This window comes from Fulmarus glacialis, unplaced genomic scaffold, assembly GCF_000690835.1.
Source record: "Fulmarus glacialis isolate BGI_N327 unplaced genomic scaffold, ASM69083v1 scaffold303, whole genome shotgun sequence".
Taxonomy (NCBI): Eukaryota; Metazoa; Chordata; class Aves; order Procellariiformes; family Procellariidae; genus Fulmarus; species Fulmarus glacialis.
The window spans coordinates 1,620-29,103 of record NW_009202011.1 but is presented as its reverse complement, the minus strand read 5'-3'; the positions used below and the strand labels follow the sequence as shown (position 1 = coordinate 29,103).

Below are 27,484 nucleotides of genomic sequence, written 5' to 3'. Positions count from 1 at the left end.
TGTTTGTTTGTTTGTTTTAAAGAAAAATTGACATTTCACTTTTCTTTGCATCTTCAGGACTCTTAAAAAAAGTTATAGAAAATGTAATGCTTGCTTTGCCAGTTTCAATGTTGGTGATTATTACTTGTGAAATATGTTGCTTTGTTTACTTCTAAGCAGAATTTTTATATTTATACACACACACACATATACGTTTTCATCATTGCTCTGTCTGCACTGCAGAATTCACTTCAAGTTAGGCAAAAACTCAACCTTCTTTCTTTATAGGTACACAAACCACATAGTGCGTCACCATTAGTTGATCTAATCCCCAGAGCAAGCCCTTTACACTTTTTTTCAGTCATGCTTCTCTATTTCATGGCCCTGTTAGCTCCTGCAAAATATACATGAGAAAACCTTTAACAATAATGGTTTTGTTTATTGATACAGGTATTCGTTATTTGGTAGGAATTCTCAAGATATTGTAGAGGATAAGCCCTATTTTGAAGCTTGTAATGTAATTTTCAGAAATTTGCTAACTAGTTTGTTATGAACAGGAGCCAATGAGTAACAGAGGAATATTTTGCAGGTTATGCCTCCTTGTCCAGGATGCCTATGGTATGTTCAGTGAAGTGCAGTTGCAGTCTCTGAGTTCTGCAGATGACATTGAGCAGTACTGCAGGAGATGGGAAGGAAAATTCTGCTGCCTAGCTGGAATGAAAATTTTGCAAAGAACTACAAGAGGAAGGTGAGGACAATTCATGGGAGAATGTACTGCATGCTGTGGCAGGCAGAGATGATCTGCCTTTTTATTTCTGTGATCGATGTTCTTTGGAACAACTGAATCGGGCTTTGTTCAATTAAATGTCCTCATTGCCATTTTTGGGGTGTCCAATAGTACTTGAGCCAACCATACTCCAAAATGAGCATAAATAAACTAACACACAAATACACACTTAGCAGAGCCAAGGGATAGAGAAGAATTACTGTATGCAATGTTTCATAAAATATGAGTGTTTTCTTCCTCTTAAGTAGATTCAAAGACTTAAAAACATTAGTCCACCTCCCTTTCATTGCAGAACTGTTTATTACAGTATGTTTTTCTACAGTGCTGCCCAGCCTGGGTTGAAGATTCAAGCATAGACTTTCCCTTAGTATATGAGAGCTTAATTCAGTTAAGCCTATATGGTTTTGGAAGCACGGTTTAAGTTTCTTTAAAAAGAAAAAAACCTCACAAATCGTAAAGCCATTCTTATTTTGGAATAAGGTTTATAGAAAAATCCCCCCAGACAAGTAACAAATTGACGTATGGTACCTCTCAGATTTTGCTTATTCTGTGATTCCTTTTACATTCTTTGAATAAAATGAAATATCTTTAATCAAGAAAAAAAAACCTTTAAATAAATCCATTATCTTATGGAGTATCTTTCTAAGGAAAGTCGTATGGTGTTCACATGGGGACCTGTATAAATATAATTAGATTGGTTCAATTCTCAACATAATTTATGCGTACAAGCATCCGATCTAGATAAGCCTTTGGTATTAGAATGGCTATGATATTTCTGCTGACACTTTTTTTTCCTGTTGAAAAATGCTGTTTCATCAAAACCAGAATGTTTCATGGAAACATTATCTATTTTGGAGACAATTTTGTTGGGAAGATTTTTTCAGGTCCAGAGGGAGTGAATATTCTCTCTCTCATTCTCATTTCATGAAAACTTTCAGAAAGTCTCATTTTTGTTTCATATTGGAACAAAAACAAATTTCAAAGCCTTGAAATGTTTAGCAAAATGGAATTGTTGTTTTCCAGCCAGCACTATTCAGTATGCTTTTCTTTTTATGTACTTGCAGTGTTAATTTTGAGATCCTTTGGATTTCAAGCCTACTTGCATTTTTATGGTTCTTTAATAACAAACACGTCTTCTTATTTAATTATTTTGTTGGCCTTTTTTTCAAGTTACATTTTTTCCAAACAAATTAAATAATGGCGTTGGAATTCTGGATACAAATGAAGTTTTACAACTGGCTGCTGGTGTTTCCAGTACTCTGCCTGGCTAATAAGAGACAGACTTTTTCTGATGTAAATTGTGTTTCAAAGCAGCAGTAACTTACTTCTGGCTATTCTGAGGATGATTAGAAGACACACTGGTGAAAATGCTGGTGGCTCAGCTGGAGCTGTGCTGGTGGTAACCCTGCTAGGAAACATTAAAAGAAAAAGGCTAGTGTAGCTTCAGGGACAGTGCAGTGGTTAAAACGTGATTTCATTGTACAAGATGGGTGGGTGGGGGAATTGTTCAGGGATTTATTTTTTTCTTAATTGTTTTAGCCTAAGTTCTGCTTTATAACTTGTTATTACTTTTAAGTGTTGGGACACGTTTTGTGTCATTCTAGGTGTGATGGAAACCACAGTAAAGCCATAGCTGAGATTAATATAAGGGAGTACTTATTCACACAGAGCATAATTAGACTGTAGAACTCATTGCCACTGGATAAATGGGTTTCCAGAGCCAGCGGTATATCCGAGCACATGATGGGATATGCCTGTGAGTGCCCGACCTTGGCTTGCAGCACATGAGTGAATAAGAACTATGTGGTCTGCCCTGCAAGGAAGACTGCTGCCTTTTTTTTTTTTTTTGAGAATGCCAGTTACTTTTTAGAAGGAGATGGCTTTTAAACTGTTTGTTTCCTGGAGTCTGACAGTGGCTTTTAAAATGGATAAAAGGGAATAAAATGTAGGAAATACAAAGGAAAAGTCATGACTTTTTTTTTGTGCATTTGAAGCACATGATCTGGAGAAAGCCAGGAATGGCTAATAAGATCCTATACGTGCATGTTGTCCCACAGTCACATGGACTGTAATCTGTCTTATAGAGACAGAGTGCTTCTCCAGTCCCTCCGTGAGACAGAGGAGATTTTCATTTAACAGATAAAGAGGTTCTCAAGCTTTTTGCATAATGGACCACTTATTTTTCAAAAAATTTTCCAGGCCATCATCCATCTTCATCATCAAGTATTTAATTTAAAGTGCTATTTAACATCATTCCAGTAAATGCAATTTTAAAATCACTGTTGTAAGCTGAAGTTGCATTTCAAGGACTAAAAACCTGTAATAAAGGGTATTTTACATGCAGGCGAAAACCTGGCTGTAAACCTGATTTGATCTTTGGAACGGACCTGTACTGTAAGATGTGCTAAAGAAGCTAAACCCATTTCTTCTCCCAATGAGAAAACACTTGTGTTCCAAAAGAAAAGTGGGATAAGAACTTAGACAACCATGTCCCGTCTTGACCAAGATCAACCCTATGAAAAATTAGAATTATAGTAACCTTACATTGAGAGAAACCCTGTTAATGTTGAATGTTGTTTTTGAATACCCATATGCTTTAACAAGTACTAGGGTCTTGTACTAGGTCATTTGAAAGTTTTTCATTAATTTAGATGGTTTTCAGTGCAAGTCCCATACCCCACATAAAACATACTCCCCAAAAACATCCCTGCAAGAAATCCTTCCCATTGTAGTCCAGTAGAGGAAGTGGTGTTTCCCTCTGCAGTCCAGTTTCTGGCAATCCTGTAAGACAGATGGGCATGGTTGAGTCACGGCATGTTCAGTGATGGCTTGTTCAGTGTCTTATTTCCAGCAGTTCTTGTAGTCTGTTGAATTCACGAGGCTGTTGAATAAGATAGGAACCAGTATTGTAGCAGCTGAAGTAACAGCATGTATGTAGTTCAGTATCTGTTTCTTGACACCTTTTCTCTTCACCGTCTCATTCATACTTGTCTCCTAGCCTTTCCTACAACTGTTCCCTGAACTGCACGCTTAGCATCAGCAGAAAAGAAAGATATGGTGGTTTAAAGAGAGAAGACTGAAAAATGTTCATTGATCTGCCGCTGGTGGTGTTGGCTCCTTAGAGGTGTATGTTCTCTCTCTTGTCTTCCCACTACCTCATATGTCAGTCTTACAAATTCAGCCCCTTGCGAAAGAGGAAGTGAGATTTTGTCAGTGGTACTGCTAGGGGCAGAAATTTTGGTTAAGAATCTGTATGCAGTATAACTAAGATGTAACTCCCCTATTTTAATAGATCCGAGCATGTTTCAGGTACGTCCGGTATAACCAGTAACTAAATGGATGCAATTAGATGCAGGGACTGAGCTCTCACTAAAATGCCTCAGGAGTAAATAAGCTATAAATTGTCATAGTGTGCTGCTTCCTACCAGAAATTAATTTCAATAAGCTGGGATAAACTTTGCAGTTAGATATCTGTCTTTATCGAAAAAAATACCAATTTTATGGTTTTAGCCCTGACTGGAGTTCCACACAGAATAATAATTTGGATTTCAACAATTTGTGTCTTTTCACGTGATTTGCCAAGCACCGAGTTGTTTTACTGCTGAGGATAGCAGACCTACCTGCTTCTTCTCTTTATGGTTTCTTACAAGGTAGAAATATGAAGCGTTTCTGTTCAGCAGAACAGAAAGATGACACCAATTTAAAAACGGAGGGGGGAGGAAGAAATGCTTTAACGTAATACATAATTAACGCAGGGTGTCAGTACCGATTTTGTTCCTAAATTGAAAAAAATGCTTAACAAGTTTCAAAAGAAGATGCAACTGTTGCATGGATAGTGCTAAAATCCACACTTATGTTTGGATAGGGTAAAATATTTTGAAGGATACATCAATTCATAAGCTTTGGCACATGACCCAACCTTTAATTCATGGCAGGTTGTTCCATAATAGTTTGCTGTACTATCTGTTGCATTTTCCTCTCAAGTAAGTAGACTCTGAATATTGAGTTCATTAACCAGTGTTATGTTTCTCTGAGAAATTTCCGTATTTTCAAATAAAGTTGGCTTCTGTTGTTTGTCATTTTAAACTTCAAATGTTAGGCACTGAAATGTGAAATCTCCCTGTATTTGTCTGTAGTGTTGGTCACTATTGTTCCTGAGGGTTTTGTTTCTTCTTTTTTTGTTGTTTTTATTTAAGTCCCATACTTCTCTAGCCTCTCTCTCCTTTTTCCTCTAGTTTTCACTGTATACTTTCTCTTCTTTTTGGTTTACACTCAGAAGAGAGGACCACCACTAACTGCTATACAAGAAAATGTTTCAACTGCTAGACGTTGACAGGAAATGTAATAGTAAGAACCCTCCGTAGAGCAAGGAAGTCATAACTTCCTTCCTTTGGTTTTCCCTCCTCCAAAAAGGCTGCCATCTAAAAGAGCCACCCACGTCTCTGAGGTTTTGAGGTCCTGAAACACTTCGGTAATTGCTGTGGTTAAAAGTTGAGTTCCATTTAAAGCATAATTTCAGTAATCACATTGAAGTTTTGAATATTTGCATTACTTTTTTGTTATTTTTGATGACTGCTTATGTATCAGAAATTAACTTTTTTCCCTGAGCTTTCTTCTCTTTAATAAGCACGGACTGCTGCTTATATCTTCAGTGCTTCTGTCATGAATCTGTTCAGTAGCCAGCATTGGAGAATAACATAGGCAAATCCATATTGAATCAAAAGTATTTGATATTACAATTTCAGTGTTTTAATGTAGTATATGTAATTTCTAATGTACTATAGAAAATTGAGTTATTAAAGTATGTAAATAAATTATTCAACAAAATAATTTTGTATATCTAAACAAAACTTAGGGAAAAAGAGCCAGCAACTCTTCCTCCCTGTTTGTATTTTGACTGAGATGCTGGTTTAGTAGGCTCAGATTTTTACTTTATGATTTTGTTACTTTTATTACTCAAGTCTGAGAAAATACAGTGTTGCATCTTGTGCACTGCAAGATCTTAGTAGGTTAATTAAAGGAAGAGCTAGCCTACAGTATCAACTTTATATTTGGATTGCTTGTCTTTTGATAGTTGAAGCTTATGCCGTCTAGGTGATTATTACTGAATTTCTTTTCAGTTTTGAGTAAGATGTTTCACAGAGGGCTAGGAATTGCTTTATTTTTGAGTTCTATTAAGAACTGAGACTGGTACTGCCAAAAGAAAACTGATTCGTTTTAGACTAAACTTGGGAGAGTAGGAGAGGAGGAAGCAGAGAAGTGCCAAGTCTTGAGTCCCCAGAGCAAAGCTGTGGAAGATGTTGGAAGAGAATCCTAGCATCTTTCTTCCTGTTCCCTACTGTAAACCTTATATAGTCTTCCTTCTTTTCCTAGTTATGGGCATTGTTTTCCTTCTGCTTTCTTTGATATTGCTGATATTTTCTCCCAGTAATAATTTTCCCCTGTGCTATGATTATAAAAACTGAAAAATCCCCCAAACTATAAGCTGTAATGTTAAAAAGTTGAATCAGGCATGTCAGCATGTCACACACGAAGTTCTTTGACCAGAACTGTAGATGAAACTTCATGCTTGCAAGACAAAATCTTCTTAGTAAGTTATGAGATAAGTTGTCAGATCAGAGTCAGTGAAATACAGTTTCGAAAAATCAAAATTTGAAGTTGTTTGATTTTTGTAGTATAGCTTGTAGTATGAAATGAATGAAATTTCTAAAGGATCACAATAGATGTACTGAGACTGTAGATACTGGTTTATCAATTTACTGGGTCTAAATATAATTACAATGGCTTTTCTCTTTGATTTGTATGTTTTTATCAAAAATCATAGAGCAAACATGTATATGCATGTGTGCACATATGAATGTATGTCATTTGACTTTGCAGTGAAGGGCTAAACAAGCCAGGAAGGTTAGAAGCAGAAGGTGACTTCTGTCTCCTGCTGAGCTGTGAAACTGAGAAGGAAGGTGGTTAGGTGAGCAAATGAAAGCAGCTTCTTCTGTACAGGGCAGCACAGTCATCATCTATGACGAGAATTTTGGGGAGGGAGAAGTAAATGCTATTTTATTAGTATCACTCGCTGTCTTCCAGTTATTTTTCTATGGAGTAGTTTAAGAGAATTTGTTAAATGCACGCTGCATGTATATTTTGCATTTTCTCAGCCATGTTTAAGAATATGAAATCTTTAAAATTCTCTGACTACTGTCTGGGTACGCAGCAGGCAGTTTGCGTTTATGGATACACAGAAAAGACGTACCAAAGTTAAGCAAATAAAAAAATGTTATTCAAAATACTTTACATGTTCTTTTTTTATTCTTGAGCCTGTTTCTTCTCATTTCTTACTGTACTTTTCCTTTTTTAGCAGTCTGTCCTTTTGTGATCAAAATTAATTTAATTTTTTTTTAAATGGTGACTAGTAATTACACTCACGGAGCAAAATTTTAAAGTTTTTATTTTGTATTCTGTAGCCAGAAAGGCTGTTTGTGCACGTGGGGGCTAACCGTGCCCCTTCACTGTAGCAAAGAGCCAACTGTTCATCTTGTTCTGACTCTATAGCTGAAGAAGGATACACATATTGGATAAAATACACCCATTGTTCAAGTCAGACTGAAGTGAGATTTCAGTGTTACTTGGCCAATAAAGAGAATGAATTTTATGCTTTCTGTAAGGGTAATGATTTTCCACAGAGGATGACACAATGTCTTGCCATTTCTCCACTGTGATTGCCCCCACCTCATTCCCCCTTCTGCTAAGTCGAAGTCCGTAAGTGTAAAGAGAGAGTTAACTTTCTTGGAGGCATATAAATGGGTGGAGCAAGAGGGGAGCTCCTCACCAGGGGCACTGACAGATACAGTGACAGCTCCAGGAGAGAACATCCCCTTTGGGAGAGAACATCCCCTTTGGTAGAGAAGGATCCTGGCAGGATGTGATTTGGAACTTGCAAATCCTTCGGGTGGCCAGTGTCCCTGCCATTGGCCTGGCTGGTGTCAAAGAAAAGGATGGGGCTAAGATGTTCAGGAGACACTCTGAACGCAACACTGCCTCTCTGCCTGTTTGTAAACAAATACTGTCATTTACTAATAATTAAGTGCTCCTAGTCCTAGCAGTAGGTGACCTTCTCCAAAAGGACACAAGTAATTGAAGAAAATGTACTGTATGTCTTAGGTATTCTGATATGGGGTAGCAAGCTGGAAGAGAGCTAAAGAATAAGGGACAGCTTCATGTCCCTTGTGCAAATCTAAAAATACAAATGAGGGATCAATGTACAGTCTGTGTGGAGATGTGATTATACCTGCACTGCAACAACATAGCTTACTTGCTGTAAGTTGATAAATACGTGATCTCTGTATGCACACACACACATGCAGAGTTTGTGGTACGTTCATACCTGTGCTCTGCCCTTGCCCTTATGCTGCGTGTCGTGTGAGGAAGGCCACTTGTGTAACTGCCCGAGTTGTACGGAAGGCTGTGCTCTCATTTTGTAACTCTCCCTTTTCATGTCCCAGTTAGCAAGACCAGTTTGTTCCACTAGGCATTGGCCCTTCTGTGACTGTAGAGAGGATATTGTTCTGCATGATACAGGACAGAAAACGTTGCCCTGATCAAGGATTCAAGAAGTGGTCAATTTGCTGTAAAGTCTCTTTAATACCCAAGGAGTGTTGCTTTGTATGTTGTAATGTTCTCACTGTTAAAACACAAAACAAAAAAAACCCCAGCCTCTGAGCTCAGCCTTCTCCTTTTACAGACTTGGTGATGATGCCCTGTAAGCCAGGAAGTTCATTTCTATAAAAGAGCAGTACTTCGTGATTCTGGTCTGTTCATTAGTGTGGAGAACACGACTACACATAGCAACATCATCTCTTTCATCTGCCAGCTTGTTACCTGAATCGTGAACCACAAGCTTTATTCCACAAGATCCAGTCTGAGATTTACATTCATAAAACTTCTTACAGTGCTGGTCCAAAGGCATCACTATTAACACTGAATCATAGATGATACCCGGCGCTTTACAAAAAAACATGGGAAGAAGTTCACTGCCTATAGACACCCAAAGTCAAAGGGCTTAAGGATCTGGAGAAGGACTAGGGAAATACAGAAATAAATAAGCTTAAGCAGAAGTGAGCTAAAAGCAGAACTTTAAAGGAGAGTTTCTGTGACCCCTTGAAGAGAAGCAGCATATTGCAACGTGCTTCAGCCCTGTACCAGAGTATGCCTTTTCCTTCTCCTGAACAGTTGAGTTTAGAAGCTAATATTACTTTTAGCAATCATTTTTTAGCGCTGTTTCAGAAATAGTGGCTTCCTTAATTGGAGGAACAGACAACTCGATCTTGGAGACAATGTGGGGTTAAAATCCAGATCTCTCTGTTTCGACTAAACAGAACAGAGAACTAGGACAAGATAACTGAGAGCTTTAACTCAAAAATGCATGCCTCTTCAAGTTGGTTATCTGTAGCTATTTCCCCTCCCTTGGCTGTTTTCTTGGCCTCTCCCTCAGATGTTCCTGCCTGTCCTGCAAGGATGCTGTATCAACTGACAAGGCAGCCACTTTTTCAGCTTTGCATGCTAAAGCTGAAGAGTCTGCAGCGTCTTACCTTCATATGCTGGGCTGTTAATTTTATGTTTGTTTCTAACTTAAAAGTGGGTAACTTGCAAAATATGTAAACTAAATGTAACTAAATGAGCAGCTGTGTAGGAAGGAGACCGTCCTCTGCACGCGTACTTAAGATAACAAAATCTTGCCTGTTTCTTTATATCTGATAATTGCTGACTTTCCTGAAAGCAGTTCCAATCAGCTGTCAGAGAAAAGCAAGAAATTAAAATCTTAGAAGCAAAGCTTCTTTTTTTTTAATCTATCAGTTAAAATAGTTAAAGGCTATTTTTTAAAAGTTAAAGGACACTGATATCTGTGTCCTTCCCAAGCTAGCATTTACCCCAGTTCCCCTGAATTTTATCATGTAGCAGGCTGTTCGTGCTACAAGGGATTAAATATGACTTGCTTGTCACTGAATGTGATACATCCCTTCCCTCCCTATCCACCCTGCAGCAGAAATGATGGAGACTTAATTAGACCAAATCAAAACCAGCTTCCAGAAAACAAATATGATTTAAAATTGTTTTCATTATCATGCAATGGTTTAAATTGTATTTCTTAATGAATCTTTTCAATATAACATATAACACTGGAAAACATTTTAAACCTGATTTTATTGGTCTTTTTGAAGGGCATTAGGACTTTTTAGTCTGATAGACAGTCTGTGGCCTCCAGTAGTGCCTGTAAAAGTTCCTGGACAAAGTCAAGACTCTGAAATGGTAAGTCTTGTTATTATGGAAATGTATTTTTTCACTCACAACGACTATTTTTGTTGGTCGTGTAATCGTGTTTACTTTGGGAATCAGACTCTCTCCCTGTCTTTAGCTACTGAGTTTTGTTTCACTGGTTCTGGCATCCTCCTAGGCTAACCTGAAGCCCTCTGGATCAGCAGCATCTTTCCAAAATGATGCAATTAGCCCCTTATTAATCCTCTAGAGCTAGAATGGTAGGATGTCCAGACAAATTATTCCTCTGCTCTCCTTGCAGGAGGAAAGAGGTATTAGATAGCATGGAACCAGCTGAGAAATCTATATACAAGGATATTAACTCGTTCTTTGAAGCACTTTTCAGCCTTAAATTCAAAAGCACTTTTCTGAAGATTAAATTCTGTGATGACAGACTGACTGCTGGAATCAGGTCTCTTACTAGTTAGAATGGTTTTGACTGATATTTGTCTCATGTGAAGACAGTCAAAGGATGAACACAAAAATAATCTACTAAAAAGTAATGAATGTTTCTATGATTTTAGGGGGTGGGGAGTTATTAAAATGGATTTAAAGTATGTTACTATACATTTGCAAATCTAAAACTGCATCTTTAATTTTCCTTTAATTAGCTTTTGTATTTGAAAAAGAGTTCTGTCATATCAAGTGTCATTTTGGTGATACGAGGTCATTTGAGAAGCTTCTGGATAACCAAGTGCTTGTGATGTCCTGCTGTTCTTGTATAGCTGTTCTTTGGGGAAGAAGTTTGTAGTATTAAAAATGTATGTTATTGCCTAGGGGAGTCCATCAGGATGCAAATTCTAGAGAAGAAGAAAAAGCTGGAAATAAAAAAGTTTCAAAACCAGGGGACATTAAGGGTGGCTATTACTAGTTATTTCTAAAGTCTGAGAAGTTTGTTGCATTGTGCAGGGTTTTACGTTGAAGAATATAAAGTTCAGACCTTCGTTATATATAAAACTGAAGACTGAAACTGAGTGAAATGGCTGTTCTCTCCTTGACTCTCCCTTTCATCTAGACATTTCGGAAGTCTCAGAGGAATGGATTGTTTTGTGCATTAAAATACTGTGGACAACAGAATGGGAATATCCACGGATGGAGCAAAGCTCTTAAATGTTGTTTAGCATTGTTATGACTCTCATTTGTTCTTCATTTTCTCTATTTTATTAGCAATCTAAAAATGGAGGAAACTTTCCATAACCATGTAATTTACGCTTCTGTTACGGGTTTGAAATATTAATTAATTCCACAGAGGATCAAGACTTGCATTCTACTGCTGCAGGTTTTTGGCTGAGTGGAGTTTTTTCAGTTGAGATACATTTTTTCTTGATACAAACAGTATAGTTTTATGCACAGTTTTATGGAAGCAGTTTTATACATAGGTACGTAAATAACATTGCCAGCACACTGATAATATTGTAGGGAAGAGATCTGTGGAACTGATTTCTTTTGAGCCATATGTACATTCAAATACCTTCTTTAGTGCTGTTAGAGGCAAACAGCATTTGATTTGATGTCTTTTGCTTTTTTTTCCTCCTTATGCAGATTTTTTTTTAATGGGTGGGCAACTGTCTTTAATAGACTCATATTTCTTTTATTAAATGAAATGCTTCATTAACAACAAACATTGCTAGAAGAATATTTTACCATATCCGCAATAAAAATTATTTTCTAGCATTGTCTTTTTTTTTCCGGAGAAGCCTTTCTAGTTTTGGACCTCTTTAAGTGGTGATTGATAAAGTTGTTACGTCACGGTACTTTTTAAGGGGGAAAGAAAAATCTGGCATAACACAAAGAGAGCAGTTCTTGTAGCTGTTGCATTCCTGTTCTTCATTATCTCCTTGTGCTGTCCTGGATTTAATTTGGCAGCTTTAAAAGTTCGTCAGCTGTTTACTATCACAAAAACCCACCCACATGCAAAAGTCCCCAAATCTCAGAAAAGTTACGGATGTTAAAAAAAAAAAAAACAAACCAACAGGGCACTCCTACCATGTAATAAAAAAATGCAAAACCAACAACAAGCACCCTGAAATAGTCAAAGTGTTTGCCAAGTGTGCCAAATCATGAGATGTTTTTGTGATGAGGATCAATGTCAGATTATGGAAAGAATGATACGCACAAGCTGATTTCACTTATGACTTGTGAATGTCAGTTTATTAACTCAGCTTCTACTTCAGAGAGTCAGTGTTATTAACCATATAATTTTGTTTTCCCATCCCTCTTAAAATGTGAATTGTGTGGTTTGTTTCGGCTATTACTATAAAACCCGACTGGCCAAATTAAAGTGCCTTTTTTAAGGTCACATTTCTTTTCCTTACTTTTTAATAGATGACAACTAATATTCCTCCTCCCAGCTTCTGTTATATTCTTACTGTTCAGTCTGGTGAAATACATGTGGAAGTGGATGAGGAAGAACAGATTTCTAATTTGTATCATCCACCAGCTGTTCATGGTCTAAAGGAAATTCTTCAGGTAATCTGCTTTACAAGTCAGATAACAAATACTCTGTACCACTGAATTTCTGGTATCGTGTTTGTCTCATTCCCTGTTTTTGTACTATTTTCAGATCGATGGTTGTAATGAACGTTGTAGCTTTTGGGCGCGGGTGCTGTATCTAAGGCTGCAGGTAATCTTTTCACTTAGCAATGAATTCAACATAAAATCAACATCATGTTTATGTGAAGAAGCCACGATTTATCTTGTTTAGGGGAAAACTCAAAACCTTCCTGGATTATCTTCAAGAGTTGTATGAGCAGAATTATCACCAGGTCTAAAAGTTTGTGAATGGGTAAAATGAACTGCATCTCCAGTTTCAATACCATCCAGTCTAGAAAGTGAATTATTTCTGAATAAATTGCTATATAACCAGAGGTAAGGGAGCTTGCAGCAAGTTTGTTGAGACTCGGTTTATAGCTAAATGCTATTCTTGGATGCATAGCGAAAAGTTCCCAGTCAGTTGAGTGTCTGGGGATAGAATTTAACAGATGATGGTTATATAAAAATACAGTTTTGCTCTTTGCATGCAAGTGTGTGCACTATTTTTGTTGACTTAATAGAAGCCCCTCAGGCAAATTTGGCTTTTATGGTCCAGTAAGTAGAAAGGAGGAACTCTTAGGTAAATACATCTGCCATCCATACTGTGTTGGAAAGGTTATAATTATGTTTTATTTATTTGTTTCTGAATGACGCTGCAATTTTCTTTCAAAATGTTGCTAACTCCCTCAGTAGTTAAAGGAATTTTTTGTTGCTGATTTATTTATTTTTTCCTGGCGACTGGATCCTCAGTACAGCCAGCACTGAATTCTGGTGGAGAATAATTTGCAATTGTCCATCAGCTCCACAAGAAACAAAGTGTGAATCAAAGCATATGAACCAAAGACAAAGAAATTCCAGAATGGCCAGCAAAATAGCTGGACATCCTTCCCGCCAGTGTGAGACATAAATTTAATTTAGGTCTTGCCCTTCTGCTTCAAAAGCCAATGAGTTATGATTTGATTTTTAGGCAGGGAGTACTTTTAACTCCTAAGATGAGGGGTCTCTCTTGTGTTTTCTCCATGCTAAGTGAGAATTTAACAGAGCATTTGCAAACATGGAATTAGGGCTAGCTTGATGGGATCTTTGGGGTGCTAACAGAAAGATGGACACATACAGGCGTAATTTCTATTTCCAAGAAACCTGTTCTATTAAAAAATAAAATAAAATTACAGACTAGTGGTATCCTAGCCAAACATTTTTGTATTCAGGAATGTCTACATCTGAGATGCTGTGGGTCATCGGTATTCTTGTGTAGAAGCACTTCATCACTAAATTAGAGAAAAGATGAAGCATGCAGGAACAGATGTGATTTTGAAGAATGGAAGCTTGTCTAGAAAAAAAAATGTTTATGATTTCTTCTTGCTACGAGGAGGTTTATTAGCTGTTTTTTTAATGGCTATTCACTTATTGAACTGTAAGCACTATATTTTCATAAGTGAACAACATGAATGCTCGTAAATTTTTTGAAAGTAATTTTGGAAAAGCAATAGAAGATACTCTTCTTCAGCATAACTTCTGGATAACTGCTCTAGGAATGTAAAGGTATTTACCTGCTGTTAGTGTGTTGCTTGCCTATCCTCCCAGAAGAAGGTCATGAACAGCGGCTTGTTTACTGCAGTTGTCTTTGCCAAAAGGACATATCCTTCACACGCAAAATCATCGAGTTGTAATAGGTGGGGAAGGGACTATGATTTGGTTTATTCTGCAGATTTATTGTTATTAGATAATCTGCTACATGAACTAATTCAAAGGTACTTTAAAAAATAGTATTTACTCTATGTAGCTACAGTATTCTGAGATACTTCATTTGTGTGAAGGAGGAATGGAAATATGCTTTTATTATTACTCAGAATCTGTACTGTGGTACAGAAGGAATATGAGGAAATATATTCCATCTGTGGTTAAGGAGCTGTCCTTCCTTATAACTCAATCCTGCTGCTATTTGTCTGTTGTGTCCTCTCTGTTCAGAACAAATTGTCACACATAGCTAGATGATGATTTTATACTAACTTGTGATTTTTGCTGTTATTATTATTTAATTTTTGGATGATTCTTCTGAAAGCCAGCTTTTAATGTGTTAGTAATTCTCATGGGACAGCTGTAAAAATTCTTTCTTTGAAGCTGTCCTAATGCTATCTATGCAGAGGAGGAACTCGAATGTATGTAGTTACTAGGCAAAGAAACAACGTCAATGCAATAGGCACCATATATTGTATTAAGGCATAACCGTAATATCTGAGTTAAGAATTTTCCCAGTCATTATTTACAATTGCTACATTTGTTCTAAGAGCTGCTAGCATGAAAAAATCTAATTTTGGTGTGGTTAACGATCTCAAGGTTTGAATTCAACCGAAGACAAAAAGTTGGCTTCTCATTGCATTACCTTATGCTAGAGACATGCAACTTTGAGAATAAAATACTTACGTGATATGTGTCTCTCCAATCATTGCAGTATTTTAATTTCATTTAAATGTTTTAAGTATGAATTTTTAATCAGCAGACTAATTGAAAATAGTAACAAAAAATCTTAAATTAAGAAAGTAATCTCAGGTAAATATTTTAAAATATTAGAATCTTAAAAATTGCAAGTTGCTTGGACTGGTAAATGTGAAATATGCTTTGTTACTAAACCTATTTTTTCTAAAGCATGGGAAAATTTACATACACAAACAGATATTATAAAAGTTGTGTTTAAAAAAAAAAAGAAGAAAAGCATGAATCGTCAAATTGTAACCCATCTGATTTTGTTAGAGATCCTGGAAATAAGCACTGATGTGTATATAATGGCTGTCTAGTCTGTCTTGTTCATCATCCCAGTGTGAAAAATTTTTAAAACTCTATTAATTTTGTGATAATTATTTTCAGATATGAAGCCTGAGATGAAATGTAGGTATTTTGTTTGTGACATCAGTAGTTGTAATATACCTTAATTTAGGCACACTGGAATATTTTTATACCTTTCTTAGGTGGAAAACTTACATTGTCATTGTGGATTCCTATGTTTTTTACTTATGAGCTATCTACTTTCCTCTTTCTATGCATCATTCAAATATTTAGAGATGTTTGTTCAACAGAAAGAAAAACCTCCGGCTTTGTAGCTTACAGTAGCTATTAGCCAAGGACTGGACAGTAACTATTAGCCAACGACTGGTGCTCTTGGGAGTCAGATGGAGTACATGGAAAATTTGCTCACACAGAAATAATATTAGTAGTAGTGTTAGCCTTTCTTTTTTTTAAGGCAAAAATTATATAAGTCTTTGTTCATAGAAACAGCCAATTAACTTTATATATATGTATATATAAAAGTATATATGATATAATTTTTTAATATAAAATATATTTTCAAATCCCTAGTACAGTCCAGGTGAGTTATGATAAGGCATGATAGTTGATAGAGGTAAAGCCAAGATTCCAGTAAGTCAACCTCGGAAAGTTAATTTAAGGTAGAGGTGTTTGTATCTGCAGTAAGGAATAATGAAAAATTCCAATAAAGCTTTGATTCATTGTCCTATATGAGCCCTAAATGTAATAATTTCTGACAGTTTTATTAGTTATAATATGAGGGTGTTATTGTAGTCTTTCCTTCTACTAAAAATTAACAACTGCATTCCAAATTGTATCTTTTTTTTTTTTTTTTTAATAATAGACAAAACACAGTGTTCCTATAAATCAAAGAGAGATTTGGTTGTTTGTGACTGACTCCACATTGCAAAATGTGGGTCATATAATTCAAAAAGTTGTTGCTGTGTCAGTCGCTGCATCATGTGTTCTCAGTACAGAAGTCACAGAAGCCCTCAGTGTTGCCTCACGACTTGTCTTCTTCAAGGATGCGCTGTGGGGAAATGGTAAGCTTTACGTATGGTTTTGAAGCAGTTGGAATCAAACTGAAATAGCATCCTAATCTCTGACACTGCAATACATGACCTACAGAGACTTTCATTCTCAGATGAAGATGAGACATTGCAAGTTTGGGATAAGAAAGTTGAAAGCGGTTGTAGTTAGAGCTTTCCCATAAGGTTTCTTTTTAATATTTTTTGGCTTGATCTCCCAAGTAAATGAGAAATTCAGTGATCTTGCTGTATGTCCGCCAATATTTCTGTCAGTCTTCCCTGATGGCTGTGGAATCTAATGACCAGTGTCAATCAAATTTGCTAGCTGACAGAAGACTCAAAAATATTAAGAAACTTGGTTTCATTTGTTTTGATATTCTTGCAGAAACTTGTTTTATTGGCCATAACTACTTCTAAAAGGAGCAAGAGGGTGAGTCTAGAGACATGTGTGTCCCTAGGTAGAGAAATTTTACACACTCTCCTACACCATCTTAGCTGTGAGCCTTCGCCACCATACAGATCATGTAATGATGGTAGTTCACTTTACATTCATTTTTAGTCGCTCTTTTTTGAGGTTCAGGTATGGTTCTGTATGGTACCTGCATGTGTAATTCACATCTCATGCCTTCAGTCACTTCCAAAATGCAAGTGGACTGGAAGCACCAACCTGGGTAAATGGCTGCGTGTCCCAAAGCAAAAAATCTCTTCTTTGGAGAATAAAGCATTGCATGCACCTATTCTTTGTAATCTTTGAAACAAAGTAAAACCACCTGAAGGGGGGTGCCCAAGCTTACTACCAGGGAATAGACAGTAACATTGTGTTTGCAGGGAGTGTGGTGCGATGCAGTCAGAGTGGAATTGGACTCTCTTCTGCCATGTTAGAATTTTTAAAACATCTTTTTTCCCTGGGAGCTGCAAAGTGTAACGAGAGCATGATGCATGTGTTGCTGAAAGCAAAATATTTTGTCATTGAGAAAACCTGATGGAGTCTATCCATCTGTTTAGTAGCTGGCAGAGATCGTTGTCTTTATTGGCCATGACAATTAACATGGTCACCTTTTTCCTTGTTACTGTACTGAATTGAAATGTCTTTGTTGGCAGGTAGGATTATTTGTGTTGAACGTACTGTTCTCTTATTACAAAAGCCTCTTTTGTACTCGGCTGCCGGTGCTGACCTCAGTGAGCTGACTGGCCCTGTCAGACTCGATGAGCTGGATTCTACAACACAGGCCAACTCCATTTGTGTTTTAAGAGGTTTGTATGGCCTTTCCTGAAATGAATGCTGTTAATTATTTGTGCTCACTTTAATCTTTTAGGTCCTCATGTTGATCTCCTGCACAAACAGCATGGAGGGATAAAAAAACACAGTATTGCTGTGGGTCATTAGGATATTTTAAGTTTTTATACTTCTTTGTGGGCTCTGTTTGCCTTTTGCTGGCCAAGCTCTGCTCCCACTCACTCATACCCCAGAATAAATGTTTGATGCACAATCTGTTTTATTATATTCCTTCCTTTGCTGTCTTCTTTCAGGAGCCTTCTGTTCACACCAGCCTTGTTGATGTTGGCAACAATAAAGTATACCAATACTTTTTAGGCAGATGGATAAGATATGTTAGCCAGATCCTGAATGGTAGGGGTTAGTGTCTGATTTCCCTGGAGCTTTGCTGCAATGGGGCAATTTAATATTTCACCATAGTCATCTAGCATAACTTGGCCAATATTTGCTCACCAGCCACTTTGGATCATTGCTTTGTCTAATATTTCAGTCCTACCACTAACCATGCAGAAAAATTTCTTACAATGTATTTTCTAACATTTCCTAATCATGCGGAAACATTTCCTACTGTGTATTTTCTAATGCTTTGTCCAGTCAGCTTCTTAAACCTCCTAGTTGTATAGTGCCTATAGGGAAAAGTCCTTAAAAGCCCAATAACTCTTGGCTTTTAAAGACAATTTCCTTTCTTAATTTAACTCTTAATGATTCCAGTAGCCCTTGTAGAAAATTCTTGGTACTGTTTTACATTTACACCTTCAAGTATTCACTGGAGCATTTTAAATGAGCTTTAAAATAATAGCAAATAATGGCTACAAATAAATCCTTCCAGCTGTAACGTGATGCACTGAAAAGACAGTTTGAAACCACGCAAAGCTGTTACTAAACATACTTTCTTTTATGGTATAGCCACGAGTTAGCAATGTCTCTGTCATTAATAAATGAGCACCTTGCAGTGACAAATCTTGAACTCTAACAACGCATAATGAAAAACAAGCACAACTAGAGGCACTTCACTCAAAGCCTGGGTTGTTATGTACATCTCACATCGATATTGTGAGTTACTTGAAAGATATTTCTGTCACTGGGTGTGAAATACTTTGTAGCTTTTTTTTTTAACCTCTCCAATAGTTACGCTAAGAATTATCACTTCTCCACTCTTAATTTTATAACTAAGTATGAGAAGTGCCTGTCTTCTTTTGTCCCATAGACAGTGTACATAGTAGGATAAAGCAAACATTTCTCTGTCCTTTCTTTTTCCAGTAGAACAAAGAAAATGCAGCTTTGTGATCTATTGTGTAAACAAGCACTTACTTTACACACATGCGAGGTGTCACGCTTTCCCTGTTCTGTATTACAGATGGAAGAATGACAGGGAAATTAATTCTACAACCTTGTCTTGCTTCATCTGAAATTTGTCCAGTGTAGCTGTTATCAGAGTGTTCCCACACATTTGTACCGATGTAGAATATAAAGTGTCTTCTTTATACCTATGCTAATGCTATATATAGATGATAACTCTCACTTTTATGTGTAACTAAAATTATTTAATTTTCGCATTTAAGATATATATCCAGTGTTTTGGAATTCGGTTAGTTATTGCCTACATATTTTTACTGAAGAAGTGAAACGAATAGCACTAACCCTACTTTGTTGGTGGGAGCATATGTATTTGATGGAGTAACCCATGAAGGAAAATTTATCATCTCTAAAATTCAGTCACTCTTAATTTGCTCTGTCTCTTAACCCAGAGAGTTGTTAGTCTGGCTTTCAATGAGAAGCAGTATTACCTCGTTCATTCTTTTTCTTTGTGCCCTCCTTTCACTTCCTGTACTTTTGGTCACCTACGTATGCTGTACGTGGGCCTCCTCTCACCTAACACTCAAAAAGGCTGCAAAGGCTTTCCTCTCCCCCTTCTTGAAGTAGTGCTCCTTCTGCTCCTTTGCAGTCATGGCTGCTACTCATGGCTGTCAGGGATTCAGCAGGCTCAACCTTCCCTAGAAAAACTTCTTTTTAACCAGTGAAAAATGCAAGTGGTCATTCAAGTCCCCACCCAGAGATGCAGCAATTGGTCACAGAGCTTCGAGGAGTGCCGGGGTTGGGGAGGGGCACAGGCCATGCTGCCTGCTGGGTTTTAGGTAGATCGGTCGTTTTTTGGAAGGTGTATAAATAGGATAAGTTAGGTTGGAAGGAACCTCTGAAGTTCCTCCAGTCCTACCTCCTGCTCAAAGCTGCGCCCTGAGCAACCTGGTACAACTCTATAACTGGCCCAGCTTTAAAAGGACAATGTTGCAATCCAAGCTGATCCACTAAGTTTGTCAGAAATCCTTGTTTCAGAGAGGTCCAGTCATATCAGCTCTGGAATGGAATGTGTTGCTCTTTAACAGAGGAGTGAAAACCTGTGGTTGCTTTCTACTGGATAGTTTATTCTTCTTTTAAAGATGAGTCTGTGGTTCTCACCTGTGAGCTCAGGGTTAATAGATTTATTTTCTTATCACTACGCATTGCAAAGTAATTTCTAACCTCTTTTTGCTGTATAGTAGCAGTCAGGATGACTTAAATGTTGGCAGTTCATACCACACAGAACTGGTTTTCCTCTTAACCGTGCTTATGAGCAAATTCTAGTTAGTCCGTATGACATATGTTATGTGGGAATATTACTTGATTAATGATATTTGCTAATATATGACTCACCACCAGTGATTGAATTTTGACATTGGATATTTTCATACTCAACACCCTTACTCAGGGGTGGTTTTTTTTTCCGTTTCCCTCTTAACAGTGTGAAATGCGGTCAATCAACTTACCTAGGTTTCTCTTTTTGATCGAACTTTTCCCCTTCCTGTCCATTAATCAGGGTAACTGATTGGAAAAAAAAAGATACATATTCATTTTTTGAACGTTTCAACCAGATTGTTACTTGTAATCCTCAGCCCTTTTCTGCATTCCTCACCAGAGACCTGTTTTTCCAGGTGTTGTCCTATTACCAGTCTCTTCTTAATGATGTCAGCCACAACCCATAAAAATAGACTAGAGGTAAAAATAAAATTTTGGCTATGTGCATTTCCATTTTAAAAAAGGATCTCGGGGAAACATCCAGAAGGTTTGTGAACGTCAAGCAAAATCTAGTCTTGACAAAGATGTGCAGCAGTTCAGCAGCTTAAACTTAGAAATCACTTTGCATGCAGGATGCACAAGACTGTTCCTAGATTATTAGATCTGTTGCCGCCTTCAGTTGTGTTTGTTCTGACTTCAGTGATCTCTGGTGGTTTTCTTGAGGGAACTCTGTGTTGTCATCAAAATAAACGTCTCCATTAGACATAATCTCGTCAGTATGATCCCGATTCATTTTCTTCACATGTACGTGTATTACTTGTGCACCGGCATCCTGCAGTTGCAACATGGCACACAATTGGGGGAAGTTAAAAGGCTTAGAGAGAAACAGATCTGTTAGGAAAGGGGATTTTGTTTTGTTTGGTTTTTTTTAAATGAGTTTTTAATGAAAAAGGAAACCTATCCAGAAAACTAATCGGTAGCTTTTCTTTTCCATGAACAAGAGAAACGTGCCCATGCTGTGGCAGAAAGCATCCTACCTTGTAGTAGCAAGTGCTGATGGAAACTCCCAGTTTATCACAAAAACTGAAGAATCAAAATTATTCCTGTAACAGTCCAAGGGGTTAAATGCACAGAATTGCTTATTCTGTCAGTCAAATCCATGTTGTTTCGTTATATGCATAGAAATTGGGTCATAAATGTTGTATTTGAGAAGTACCTTTCCTGATCTTCAGACTTGCTGTCCTTTGAATTCCCAGAGAAAATTACGGGTTTGTTGTTTATGTGTAGCTGTCTCCTTCCTGTCAGTCCTTGTCCCAGGAGAGCCAGGAAAGCAAGGGATTAATGCCCTGTCTTACAGACCAGACAGTGTAAATGCTCCCTAGTCTCCAAGGGTTTCTTTTGTTGAATGTGGTATAAAACTGTGAGATTCTTGCTCAATGGGAGCTGGAATTTTTAGTCTATACTTCTGTTGAAGCAGTGAGGGTTTATTTTAGTGCAATTTCATTCTTACAGGCGATCCACTTTGTGTGCTTCAAAATACTTAGAAGTATTTTCTCCATAAATAATGCTCATAATTTCAGCATATTACCATAAAACATAATACACTCTTTATTGGCTTCTCATAAAATTCTGAATATATTTTTTCTTGCCAAAACTAGCAAGGCCCTTTATATTAGTCCAAAGTATCTTTGGCATTCCCTTCTTAGACACACACTTAAATCTGTGGCCCAGATCTAATCTCTGTTAAATCGGTATAAATGAAGAATAACTCCATTGTTAATGGAGTTTAACCTGTATCGTTGTTTTCGAAAGGGATTGGGTCTTCTCATTGGTTTGTGTTTCCTAAATATCGCTATCAAGATATCTGACCTGATGATTTTTATAGCTATTTATTGCCAAGGAAACATCAGAGGACCAGAAAGAAAACAAAGTAAAACAATAAAAACAATAAAAAACAGAAAACCAATAAAACCCAAACCAAAAGAACGGAACCTGTTTGGAAAGTTAATTATCAATTATCTACCTTCTGGTAGTTTTAGAATGTAACACACTTAGCCATACTGCCATCCCTTGTTGGAGGGACGAAGGAGAAAGGAAGTGAGACTGTTGGAAGAACTGATGCTTGCTCCGACGAGTCTTATTCTTAAGCTGAGAGTCAGAATGGATCAAACCTGCTGTGAAGCCAGGAGTGACTGTGTTTGCTAGCTTACCGTTAGTATTTTGTAAGAATTTCACCTTCTGCAGGTACTGTTGTTGGAGTTAATGAGAGCACTGCTTTCTCCTGGCCTACATGCGACAGATGTGGCAATGGAAAGTTGGAACTGTGTCCCCAGGACAGGTGAGAGTCAGCATGCTCCGGAGCACTCCAGGTGTTTTGCAGATGTAGCCATAACAGCAATAGGTGATGCAATGATTCCTGCAGGCACAGGCTGCGCTTTGTTCCTTCCTAGAACTAAGACGTAGTATTTTTATTGCTGATGAACTGATAAAACCTGCAAGGTTAGATTAATTTATTAAGAAAGATACAAGTAGATATGAAATGGTTTGAATTTGCAGTTATCACATTTTTTTTCAAACTAATCTTAAAGTTTTGCTTATAGAGATTTCATAGCCCACTGCATTATAATATTAGTTTTAATAAACATCCACATAAATCACAGGTCTAATTTTAAGCTCCTTCAAAAGTAGCTTCTTGTCTTTGTCTACCCTACCTTCTTACCCTGTGTACCACCAATTCATCTCATTTTTATACTGAACTGTGATCTTTGCTGTAATTTACGTACGTGTGAAAGAGTTGCGTTTCAGACCTATTAAATTTATAACCTTTCTAAAAAGGATGTTGAATAATTCTGGGAGTACGACTGTCCCAAATGTGAAGACTGATCCTACAGGACCTGTTACCACCTGAAATGCTAAACCTGCATGCTCTTGGAAAGCCTCCCCTTCAGCTGCTTAGCCAGCTTGCTCTTGCAGAGTCTGAGATACGTGATGGAATAAAACCACGAGAAAATAAGAGAATAGTCAGAGTGTAAAAAGAAGGAAAGGGGGGTTCTTTCTACTGGAGAAGCTTACAAAAAGCATAAGGAGAAGTTGGGTGGGTTTGATCCCATTGAAATAGATAACTTTTTCCTAAATATGAGAAGCTTTACTGCTTACACTTTGTTATGTATAGCCTCCAGGGGAAAAGGGCTGAAAATAAAAAAAAAGTTGTCCTATATTATACTATCATGCAAAAAAAAAGGATGTGTGTACGTTCACATAATGGTGCAGTTCAATAAAAAAAAAAAAATCTCTACTATGAAGGACACTTTTGCTTCATTTGGAGAACAATGTAGCATCGATATTTCTTTAAGACATTATTCCAACAAGCACTTATAGCTGAGCTTAATTTTATGCATATGACTTAAGTGTGTGCTGAAAATGTTGAACGTTTGCTGAATGAGGGCCTAAATCAATAAGTTGCTTGGGCCAAATCTAAACTACAAATTCTCTTTTGCCATAACTTCTAGAAGGTTATGAGGTTAGTATTTGCTTAAGTGGGGTGACTATAAATAGCAACCTCCCCCCATGTTGCCAAAACTTATAAAAGGAAGATCCTTTTGCTAGAAGGGTTTAGGTCCTCCAAGAGAGTTACTTAGTTCTACCAACAGAAGAGCTCTATTTGCTATTATCAACTGAATGTCTACCAGGGCTTTCCTACTAGAAGTCTACCAGCAACGTATTTTAGAGAATAAGCTAACTGTTTTTTTGTGTGCTTTGATTTACAACTGATAGCTTTTCAATTTCTCTCTGTTTTTCCATCATCATTTGCGTGTTTCAGAGAATTGCTATACTGCAGCCAGTGCTCTGAAGTTGTCATTTCACCAGTTTTGAAAATGCAGCTGGAAGTCTTCTTGAGCTGTCCATCCCGATCTCAAAGTACAGTAAAAGTAAAGGTATGGCACGAAATGAGCTTCAGTGTATGGAGTATAGTGAGGCTAGATACGTAGACATGTAGGTACTCAAGGCCACACTTTCATAAACAGCTCTGTCAGAAGAAAAATCAAAAGATGTAGAGTATCCCATAATTTAAACTGATATTAAACTTGTGTTTCATTGGACTAAGAACCCAGTTCCCAGATCTTACTCAAATAGTACAGTCAGTAAGTTCACCCTGAGGTTTGCAAACTGTTTTATGGTCCAGCTGAAGGGCTTTGTTGGGTTGGGCCTTGGGAAACCTCAGTCTCCACAGCCTAAAAGGAACGTGTATTTTCAGACTCCCATTCTGAACATCTTTTGTGTCAGCCTTCCTCTGTTTTCTTGGCCAGAGAAATAAAACCAGTCTATATTAAAATGATAAATCTTTGTTCAACGTGACTGTTTTAAGCTGCGAACAGAACGTCCTTGCATACGTAAGATTTTTGTTATGAACGAACCCTGTTAATTTTCTCATTCCAGCTGTTACAAAGGACAATCTCTTCTCTCCTGATGTCCTCCGCCAGTGAGGATGGGGTAAGTATAATGAATGTTGACGAAAAAAAATTAAACTACATAACTTACTTGTAGAGGCAGAGTACAGGAGACGTGAATCAGGTGGGAAGATACGCGAATCATAGAAATGGAAGGGACTCCTGGAGGTCATCGTCCAACCTACCGCTCATACTGGGCTATTGGCAATGCATGGGCAGGTCAGCCGTGACTTTGGCTGGCAGGGTCTTGAAAAGCTCCAGGGATGGAGATTCTGCCTTTCCAGGCAGCTTGTTTCAGAACTGCACTAGAAGCGGAGGAGATTTCACTAGAAAGAATGAATTTTTTTCTCGTGTCCAGCCTGGGATTTGAGTGGGCTGGACCCTTTGGCAAGCCCACTTTCCACCTGCTGATGCCCTGCTATTGCGTGACTATCATCAGGCTGACACCCTCCTTTTTAGAAGAGGGATGCTGCAGATGGGATGTGTAGACAGCTTTAGCTCAGCTGCGGAACTGCAGAGCTATCTGCAAATAGCAGTATGTCCAGACATTCAGAGCGGCGACGAGCAGTGCTCGGCTTTACTCCATTTTCTGGCTGAGGATCCAAAGGCAGTAAAGATACAGTCCAAACATCCCACCTTTTCGGGATGGTCTTCTAAACCCTATAAACCACAACTACTTTCTAATAGCGCAACCATGAAATTACTGGCAGGCAGTAATAGTAGAGAAATTTGCAAAACGCGTGCAAGATAATATTTATCATTGTATGAATGAAACATGTGTAAGCCACGGGGATCCATGGGCTAAAGTACAGTTTATGTAATCGTGAAGTAGTTATTCCTTTAATCTGAGATATCAGAAGAACCCTGACATTTGGCACAGTGACCCAGATTTATCGCAGGTGAGGGAGGCACCTGGGTAGGTGCCTGGCTGGCATTGGCTGTTGGATGGTCAGCAGTGAAGGAGCGGCACCTTCAGAGGGTGATTAAGTCCAATTAGGATCCCGAGATCCCCCCCTCTCCATTGCACGTGGAAGGGAGCAAAGGTCAGCTCGTTGTCTTGTTTAATCATCCCAGTTAAGTATCTTCAGTTAGGTGACACGTATTGGGGTCATTTTGCTTTCCCTATCTTATACAGTCTTCTAGCATTTTGCTATTACATGCTCCATGGTTTTAATGGGATTTATGGATAATTTTTAAAGTGGAACACTTCTCTGAAATTGTAAATTACTTTTCTTATGCTGGAGGGTGTATATTTCATTTAAACAGAGAGAGACAAGAAATGTCCAAAATACGTTTGCTCTTTTAATAGCAGTTAAGTCCTGCTAAGTTTTACAGGATGTTACAGACTGACAAAACGTAGTTCTTTTTTGAGTTACTAGAATTCAAACAACTTCTTTTTCGTGTTTTAATTTTTATAATGCTAGTATTTAGAAGTCTGGCAACTTAGAAGCATTTATTTTCCCTAGCTGAAATGCAGGGATAATTTTTTCTTTTTTTTCACAAGCATTTCTTCTCTGAACTGCTGCATTTTAAAAAGCAGCACATCTCAACAAAGATTAATCACAAGAAGTACCACTTGAGGTGACATTTTTTTGCCAGTGCTGCTGAAGTTTCTAAGGGTGTAGCTTTGTCATCACTCCTTTTGGCAGGGAGGTTGGTTTTAGCCGTCACTGGCCATGGCCACTTGTTCCTTACCTTGTGGCAGCCCTTCTGTTACACCAGTATAGCTGTTTGTGCAGCTGCATGGTGAATTGGACTGCAGAACCGGTCTGGGGTAAAAATAATCTAGGAAAAAAAAGGAAAAGAGTTGTTTATACCTTGAACCAGGCCATAGACGTGGGTATCCCATACCTGTACAAATGCACAGCCCAGGTGAAAGCAGGGGGCATGGTCAGAGGCTGGTCGCAGGCAAGTCCCATTGAGGAAAGAAATGGATGTAAACCTGCCATCTGAGACACCCTCTCAAGCGAGGTATCAGCTGTCGGTGCTACCAGTTCTTCTGTTAACATGCTGTCTCCTCTTAGAGAAATCATCCCGGCCTCGCATCCCTCTCCTCCATGCAGAATACAGTCTCTACAAATCTGCTCAGGTACAACTCATGTGGGTAAACTGCCAGTCGGATCATTAAACAGAAGGGACTGTGTAGGTGCTGGTGATCGTAAAAGATGCATGATACAACACAAAGTTAAAAGGGGGGAGAGGGGTAAAAAGAATTACAAAGTATTTTTTCCTTTAGTGGATCTTAGTTAGCTAAGGTAATCGATACATAGTACGTATATACACACTGCTAGCACATGTGAAATCCTACAAGTGTCAGAAATCTAAAGGGAGCACATGTAGGTTATGCTTCAGCAAAACTGAGTTGAAAGTCACGGTAGCTTTCTTTTTTTTTTTTTAAAACAGCTTATTTTTAAAAGCCTGGTAGGGAAGCAGCACTTTAAGCGGGAGTGAGATCTAATTATTGAAAATCTAACATATTCATTCTTTCCGTCAGTTCTAATGCACCTTTCTTTTTGGGTCCTTAAAAAAATTGTCTGTTGGAAGAGGACCTTACACCCTGCATCTTCCCAGCCGAATGCTGCTTAGAACAGAATGTCCAGGACTGTTTGTTTTAATCAACATGCTTTTATCACTGCAGAGTTATGAGGTGCAGAGCGTGCTGGGAAGGGAGGTGGGGTTATTGAACTGCTACGTCCACTCCGTCACCAGCCACCCCAACTGCGTTGCACTGGAGGAAATTGTTCTTCTGGAAGCAGCTGAACTGAGCTGA

At 37.9% G+C, this 27,484-nt stretch overlaps 1 protein-coding gene across 1 annotated transcript; it reads left to right on the top strand.

The window, feature by feature from the left end:
- The first annotated feature begins 542 nt into the window (after nucleotides 1-542).
- SPIDR (scaffolding protein involved in DNA repair) lies at nucleotides 543-27,484 on the top strand. Its single transcript, XM_009574114.1, has 10 exons — nucleotides 543-727; nucleotides 9,982-10,069; nucleotides 12,401-12,544; nucleotides 12,639-12,698; nucleotides 16,254-16,452; nucleotides 17,539-17,691; nucleotides 22,511-22,604; nucleotides 24,087-24,201; nucleotides 24,704-24,757; nucleotides 27,353-27,484. Exons 1-10 carry the CDS (start codon nucleotides 543-545, stop codon nucleotides 27,482-27,484), a joined length of 1,224 nt encoding a protein of 407 aa, XP_009572409.1.

Bases quoted from the DNA above. Each gene is read 5' to 3' on its own strand.
- SPIDR (XM_009574114.1), top strand. From the start codon at position 543: ATGAGTAACAGAGGAATATTTTGCAGGTTATGCCTCCTTGTCCAGGAT. The intron at 24,202-24,703 runs GTATGGCACGAA...TTCTCATTCCAG, and splicing joins AAAGTACAGTAAAAGTAAAG to CTGTTACAAAGGACAATCTC. The intron at 24,758-27,352 runs GTAAGTATAATG...TTATCACTGCAG, and splicing joins CCTCCGCCAGTGAGGATGGG to AGTTATGAGGTGCAGAGCGT.